Genomic DNA, 7847 nt, shown 5'->3' with positions numbered 1-7847 from the left:
AGCAGGTCGGGGTTGCCGCACCATTTGGCCCACTCCAAATGCCCGTGCCCGGCGTTCCCGCGTGGTGAAGTGGGTGAGATCGCATCAGATGTACCCAGGGCAGCAGGGTGGGCTTTAGCTGCCTGCCTCGCTTTTCCCCTGGGGGAAGTTCACTCGTGTTTTTAGTAGATGTTTAAACCGTTTAAGAAGGTGGCAGAACGTAAGAGGCCTACCAGGAATTATTTCCAGTAATGGCAAATCTCAGGGGGACTCTTTCCAATAGTTTTCCCTAGTGCTTTTTCTGGTTTCAACTATTATTAGTGCCCTGGTGGCAGTTCTGAAAACCCATAACCCAAATGCTACCCAGTTCTGCATGTGCCAAAGTCCTCTAGTTCCTGAAAGTACCCGAAAACCCTAGAACGAGCTTGGCTGAGCACCTCTGCTCATCCTGGTCATGCAGAGCAGGAGATCCAGGCTTGGTCCTCCCAGAGATTGCCCTGCCCTGATGGCCCATCGCTCTGCAGGGAGGTGCAGGCAGCCAGCCTCCAGAGCAAGTCAGAGCAAAATATTTGTGCTGTGCCGGCCAGGGGCAGCCGTGGTGTCAGGCTGTGCCCCTTGTTGCTGCAAAAATCCTGCTGGAGACCAGAGAGGGAAGGAGGGGGACTCTGCAGCTGGTGGGAGAGCACCAAGCAAAGAGCTGCTCTCTCCCATCGCACAGAGGAGGAAATGCTGTCCTGAGGCTCCTGCATCTGGCCTGTTGTATGAACCGTGCATTCCCTTGAATTGCTCTGATGAACATGTTTTGGAGATACCTGCAAGCCAGGTCTTCCTGAGCTGGGGCTGGGGGCTGCTTCTGGGCCAAGCCAGCTTTATTCCTGCTTCCTTCCCTCTCTTGTGGTTCCTTTCACCTTCTCTGTTAGATCAGTCAGTGCCTTGCAAGTCCAGCTCCCTTCTCCAATTCTCATGTGCTACCTTCATCAAGGTAAAACACAGTATTTCAATGCCCATTGCTCACAGGTACTTCCTGGCTGGCTGGCCAGAAGCCCCAGGAGACGGTAGAGGCAGAGGTTGTGTCTCATCAAAATAACAACAGACAGGAAACTTCATTTCTGCTCCAGTCTGTGCATAAACAATTTTTTTCTGGTGCTTTCCTCCTTTGGTTGCTCCCCAAATAACATTGGGTTGGTGCCCATTTAGCAGTGGAAGCAGCTGATAGCAATTGAATAATTTCGCAGTTGGATGTGTAAGACAGCACTTGCTGCGTTGTTTTGTGCCTGATTGGATTAGCATGGCTCTTTACATAGCTGATTGACGCAAACTTGATTTCCTCTCTGAGTTTCCACTGTTCACTAGAAATTCCCATTTTGACTAAATGCCCCTGCAAGAAAATATGTTTTCTGGGTTGTTCAGATGAAACAAAAGCACACTAAACCTCTGGGTTTTAGTGGTTAGTTCTTTGACCAAAAAAACCCAGAATGGACTTGGAGTGTCTCACCTAGTGCTGATAGGTTTTTTTAATTTTTTTTATCACCATCATAGGGAATGGTTCCTTAAAAATCAGTCAGCAATTTCATCAGCTGAATACATGGTGTTGAGAAACATCTTGGGTGCTTCATTGAATTCGGGTACCAGTGCCCACTTCCTAGAGAAGTTCCCACACTGCCTTTGCCAGAGTAACCCTCACTTCTCCTCTGAAGCATCTGTCCTTTGCAGTAGCTATGATCATGCCTTTTTACAGCAAAAGTTTCTCTCGAGGCCTCCCCACTTCAGCTTTGCAACAGATAAGGCATATCAGTTAATGAAATAAATAGCTCAAGGAGCTCACATTAGCATTTAGATGCTCTCAGCAGGCTGAGTATTTGGGGACTAGGAAGACGTGGTGAGAGCCAGGTGGGGTACAGTGGCTAGATGCAGGCATTTGTACCTAGCACTGTGTGAGGTGCTGCCCTTCAGTGTTGACAGATTTCTAGAGTCCTTAAAAAAAAGACAAACACACATAGCAATGTGTTATCTTTATTCGTGGCAGTTTCCACTACCTTCTTTTTCTCCCGTGTCCTGTTATCAGAAACAGCTTGCTCCAGAGTCATTTTAATACTCCTCCAATGTTTTCCTGGGCCCGTTGAGGACTTGAATTGCAACAACCAGCCTCACAAATGGCAGCAGGCAGGGAAGACCCACGTGGGCTATAGAAAGCTCAGGGCTTCTCGGCTGTCCTTGGGATGATGTTCTAAGAGCAATCCATCAAACACAAGCAGTACAGCAGTCACAAGCAGAGTTAGCATCCCACCGATGTTTTTTTGCTGAGGATCTGAAATGGGTACAGACTATTATTCCCAGTACCAAGAGACAGCTGGGGACATCCTACAGCATCCCCGTCACACATCACCACATCCCAGTGGCAATGTGGGAAGCATTTGCTTTCCACTGTTTTCTTGCTAGCATCTATACTTAGTTCAAAATTCACGAACCAAAACATTTGAAAGGCAGATACAAAACAAAGATGAAGGAGTGTGTGTCTCAGACTCCATGCATTCAACAACCAAATAGGTGTTAGTTCATCTCTGAGGACAACATGAAGATATTTCTATGGCCAGTTCTCCCTCATCAGTGATGCCTTAAAAGGCATATTAGAAAAGCTACCCACTTGCTTACACTCTATGGCCATAAGGAAAATATAATAGTTATCAGTACCAGGGGATCAGTTCTCTCTAAGTGGTCCTTCAGACCTGAAGAAAATGTCATCAGTACCAATAATTTGGATATGGGCAAATTCATCCACTGCATCTGCTTTCCCCACGTGCCATCATTGACATGAATACAAACTGGGACGGGAGCACTAAGAGAATGAGGCCTTAGCCCATAAAAATGGCACTTCTTTAACACAACCAGTACAACTCTCTGCTGCCTGAGTGGTTTGGGGCAAGATAATGGCTTTATTTATGCTGCTGTGCATGCAAGTAACTTTGCTGCATTTAACAGAAGCAGTCTGGGCTCGTGTGAGCAGATTTGGGTCTCTGCTGTGAGTTTATGGGTTGTGAGGCATGTCATATCAGAAACAGCCACACTTACATGGTTGTTTCCTGAAAATAAACTCTTGTTTGGTTTCCAGTCTTAGAGCATCAATTAATGTTTGGCTCTTAGTATTTAATATGTTGTTTCATTTATAACTGTAGTCTAAGACACCCACATAAAAGCACATTGCATGGACAGGCCGCCTTGGTGCTTACCTTTTCTTGCACTGGCTGATCAACATAAATATTATGAGACTACTTGACAAACTCAGAATGACTGGAATAAGGATAAATAGCTGCTTGTCCTCTTTTCTGGACACTGCAAAGATAAACGACAGCAGATAAGAAAATGCTAGCTTCCAGAACGGATCATATTACCTCTTACAAAGCTTGGGCTTAGATGCAAACTCAGTGTGTCCAGGTTTGTTACCCCACATTTATTTGTTTATTTATTTATTTATTTATTTCAGCTATGCTAGGTATATGTTACTGTATAGGGTAACATACTCCTTCAGGGTAACATATATCCTGCACATATATGTAGCCACTGCTATGTGCCTCTTCCCTGCCTTCAGCATCTTGCAGCAGAACCAGTGCACACAGGGACAGTCCTATAAAGCCTATGGAGTGCAAAGGAGCTCACCCATGGTGCAGGGCAGCCAGGAGGATGCCCTGCGGAGAGACTCTGAGTACCACGTGCCCTCTCTTGCAAAGCAGTCAATCCTTCATCGCAGCTGTCCCCGTGCAGTAGAGAAAGGTGCAGGTGCAGAAGCGTTAATATTTTGGGGCTTGCCTGCTAGGTGCACTGGAGATGCAAAGCTGTAGGAATGGCTGTGCTGGAGTAGGTTGAGGGCGTAACCAAACCAGGATCCCACCTCCAGTGCTGGACACCAGCAGATGCCTATGGCAGCCATCAGCGCTTGGTCCCAAACAGGCTTTATAAAGGATGTAAAAGAAATGCTGGTTACTTTGAGTTCCATACCAGAGAAACACTCCTGCGTCCATTCACTCCAAAAGCCGTGGTCAGCACAGAAAATATTTGTCCTCCCTCTGACACGGACACATGAAATGCGGCTTTGATTTGCTCTGGAAATTGTTAAAGCGGTCTCCATTTGGGTTGACACAGACTGAGAAACAAAACAGAGAGAACAAATGTCAAGGAATTACGTGCCACCACCAGTGGCTCTCTGGCATGGCCTGATGTTTCTGAACATACTCTCCAGGCTCTGCAAACCCTTGGATTATGTTTTGGCAGTTTTAAATGATTTCATAATAATTTTGGACCAGCTAATGCCAATAAGATGATTATGGGGATGAATCTACTGAAAATACATACATTCTGGGGGATGCCATCATGTATGTTGCCTTTTATGCCTGTTAATTTATGGACTCTGTCATTAAATTAGCTAAGAAGACTTATGTGTAGAGTATGGCAATTAAAGAAAAAATGTCCTTCAGATGTCCTCTATGATTAATTAGTTCTTGCCATTTTTGCTATCAAAACTGCACCTGGATAATGCACAAGGAAAAAGCACCATGCATGAAAGACCTGTTGTGTCCCAGGCCACTTCTTTGGAGAGATTAGAATTATAGTTTCATTGGACCAAGTTGTGGCACCATATTCAGGAAAACAAACCACAACAACCTTTAAATTTCTGTGATGACAGCTTTCTGAGATAACAGGCAGGAGGCCAGAGAAAGCGATCGCTCAGAGACTCGCACTGGGATCTGTAACTGCTAAAGCAAATGCTGTGGCTAGAGGTCAGGGTGTTAAGCAGGAACACGTGCAATGGAGCAGCTGGTCAGCGTTTTCCACCGGCAGCACCAGCTAAAGTCTCTGCACAGTCCACGCACAGGATAGCTAACACGCCGTTCACAACTTGGTGTGAACCCAAATTTTCCGGCGTGCCTCCCCACTGCCAGCCATCAGGCAGGGCTCCCCCACCCCTTCCCCTCCCTGCGGCACGGTGCGTGTCGTCCCTACCGCCCAGGCAGCCTTGGCCTCCCCCTGATCTTCTGCCAGCTGAACCTCGTACTCCAGGCACTGGGGCGGCGTTTCACCACCCGGCGGGCTCCACGCCGCGTGGAGCTCCTCAGATGCAGACATGGAAACCACCAGCTGCTTTGGGGGCGAGGGCTTTGCTGATGGGGGGAACAAAAGGAGAGAAGGCTATAAGGTGCGATCAAACAGCTCCTGGTGGGAAAGGATTCAGTTAATCGCTGCCGACCTCTGCCCATTTTCCCCGTTGATGGGATTTCTGAGCTCCCGTTGCTGTCAGCCACAATGCTGCAGGATATCACCGAGGCTGGAGGGTGGGTTGTTTATTTTAACTGGACACATGGGCTGGGCAAGGTCCTTGCTCTGGGCTGTGGTGCAGGGGTTTTGAAACGCTGAGGTGTGAGCGTTGTGCTCGGCACTTTCCCCTCGCAGTGCGGCCGGCCAGCCCTCCCTGTGCTGCAAGGGCAGCCTCGGCCCCTGCAGTGAAACACCGCAGCAGTGTTGGCCTGACATTCTCTGCATCCCAGGAGAGGCTCTGGTTTATGTCAGATGCCCAAAGCCACACATGAAGCACATGGCAGCACTAATTGAATCCAGAAATCCCTCTTATTAGCCCAGTGGCTTAACTGGAGGACTATCCCCCTGACATTTATATGTGAGTAAATGCATCAGCATGGTAAGCACCCCTAATAAAGAGCAAGTACATGCATTGGGTTATACATCATGCTGTTCTTTGCTTCCTTTCCCTTTCTCTGATGGGTTTGAAATCCAGCTTTGCTCTGGCGGACCCCATCACGCCTTGCACTCAATTCTCCCCAGCCTCAGCTTGGTTTGAACGGCAAAGCCCAAAGATCTCTCCTGTGCTTGCAGGAGTGGCGCAGCAGTTTCAATTCCAGCAGGAGTAAATGAAGCCAGCTCTGTGGCGGTGCTGCTAGAGCCAAGAAACCCATAGCTGCTCTGCCATGTGCCCAGCAGACCATTTACGTCCCCAGTTGTCCCGCTGCCGAGCGCAGCACTCGGAGGCCCCCACTGACCCTCCAGGGTGGGCGCTGAGTGGTGTTGCTCGCCTGCAAACACTGCTGGAAAATAAAGCCCTGGGTGGCACATGCCACGGCCCCTTCCCCAGGGTGAAATCCACCCAGACACATTACAGCCACCCATCTACAAGAGCACACATTTATTTGAGCCCCCTCGTGCAAGACGTGAGCCTTGGGCGCTTGGTGGCCGTGCGGGTCCCCAGAGCCCTGCTGCTTTCCTGCCAGTGTTACCTAGGTTGTGAAGGCGAAGGGTGATGTACAACGGCCGTAGCAGAGTGGCTGCCGCCGAACCATTGACACAAATGCTCAGATCCTTATATTCTGCCTGGCTCAGATTTTGCAACATGCAGCCGATGTTTATACCGTGATCCTGAATATAGTCATCACACTGCGCTGCGTGGTCCAGCCCCTCGTACCTAGCAGTGTATTAGGAAAACAGAAAGAGAAAAATAACCAAAGCAATGGCAGTTACTACTTGGGTAAGGCCTTTTTTTTTAAGATTGGACCTAAGCCTTGAGTATGGCCTATATCCACCCTTTGCCTTTCACAAGTGATCCAAAGCACAGTGTTATGCATCAGTTACCTGGACTCCTGCTATGGGAAAAGTGTGGGGAGGAGAAAAAAACCAAACTAACAAACATGCACAGATGGCTTCTCAGGTTGGCTTGTAGGCTGTGTCAGCCTCTCCCCAAGCCCTTTCCTGGAGCACAAGGTGTCACTGTGTGAGTGGAGCCAGGGCAGGATCTGTCCCCTACTCACGGTAACACCCATCCTCCCACAGGGCACCTGCGGCACCATCAGCCACCAACTCTGGAGTTGCAGAAAGGTCCCCTCCCAAGCCAAAATGCAGCGGTTTGTGGCAGGTGACAGGTGCCATGAATGTAATGAGTGTTAACAAGCTGCTATGGCTGATTGCAGGTAGGGCATGCAGTGGAAACCCATGGGTGGGAGCGAAGAAGGGATTTGCCGGTTATTAACTAATGTACTAACCCTGTCCTGTCAAACTGCCTCCTGTCTATGGGGGCCACTCCCCAAAGCTCAGCTGCTGGCCCCATCCTGGAAATACTAAGTAGTATTTTATATTACCTTTTAAGACTCCTGCTGGATTAGTGCCCTTGAGGCAGGGCTGAATCCAGCCCCTGTACTCTATACCTAATGAAAGTCTCCCTGCACAGCACATTATGTTTGGGGGAAAAACTTCATGTGGTAGTGCTATAAAAATTAACTCACAGGGATCAAAGGATACCATGGCTGTGTTCCCACGCACTCTCATCACACAATGGGACCCAGAGCCAAATGCTTCATTTTGTTACAGGCAGTTAAATAAGGGTGGGTTTGTTGGGTTTTTTGTGGTTTTTTTTTTAGGAGCGAATCATGAATTTCCATGGTTTCCTTCAAGCAGATCTTTGTAGTTAGCAAACTGGTTTTAAGTCAGTGTTTCTGCTTTGAAAACTACTTCCAAGAGCTACGTGGAAACTGTTTTTAAAAAGCAGCTACGGTTTTCTACATGTAGCCCAAAAGCATGAAACCTGATGATTTCCTAACTAGTCATATTTACCATAGTATCATAGGAATTGAAACACAAATACAGCATTTACTTTGTCCAAAACCACTAAGTCTAGCTTTGTTTTTCTTGCAGAACAGAATCATTAGGCAGCAGTATAAAAGAAACAACTGAGAAACATGCATCATTACTACCTTTTGGCAGCATGTTTGCTTGTATGAGATGTGCTAAGGCTACGAAAATATATTTGAAGAGTAAAACTGTTAGTTGCCAAGAAGCCCTGCTCTTTGTATAGGGTTCACTGAGCTTGGTAACCT

At 47.7% G+C, this 7847-nt stretch overlaps 1 protein-coding gene across 1 annotated transcript in view; it reads right to left on the bottom strand.

Moving 5' to 3' along the window:
* Positions 1-3202: 3202 nt before the first annotated feature.
* Positions 3203-7847, bottom strand: part of IL13RA2 (interleukin 13 receptor, alpha 2) — an 11683-nt gene continuing 7038 nt past the window's right edge. Inside the window, exons 5-8 of the mRNA XM_009581088.1 lie at positions 6258-6442; positions 4975-5132; positions 3973-4117; positions 3203-3309 (exon numbers count right to left, since the gene is read on the bottom strand). Coding sequence (XP_009579383.1) covers positions 3203-3309; positions 3973-4117; positions 4975-5132; positions 6258-6442 — 595 coding nt within the window. The remainder of the gene's footprint in view (positions 3310-3972; positions 4118-4974; positions 5133-6257; positions 6443-7847) is intronic.

The sequence above is a fragment of the Fulmarus glacialis genome, unplaced genomic scaffold (genome assembly GCF_000690835.1).
Source record: "Fulmarus glacialis isolate BGI_N327 unplaced genomic scaffold, ASM69083v1 scaffold10477, whole genome shotgun sequence".
NCBI classification, from domain to species: domain Eukaryota; kingdom Metazoa; phylum Chordata; class Aves; order Procellariiformes; family Procellariidae; genus Fulmarus; species Fulmarus glacialis.
Note: the sequence above shows the minus strand (reverse complement) of the source record. Positions and strands in the feature narration are given on the sequence as shown.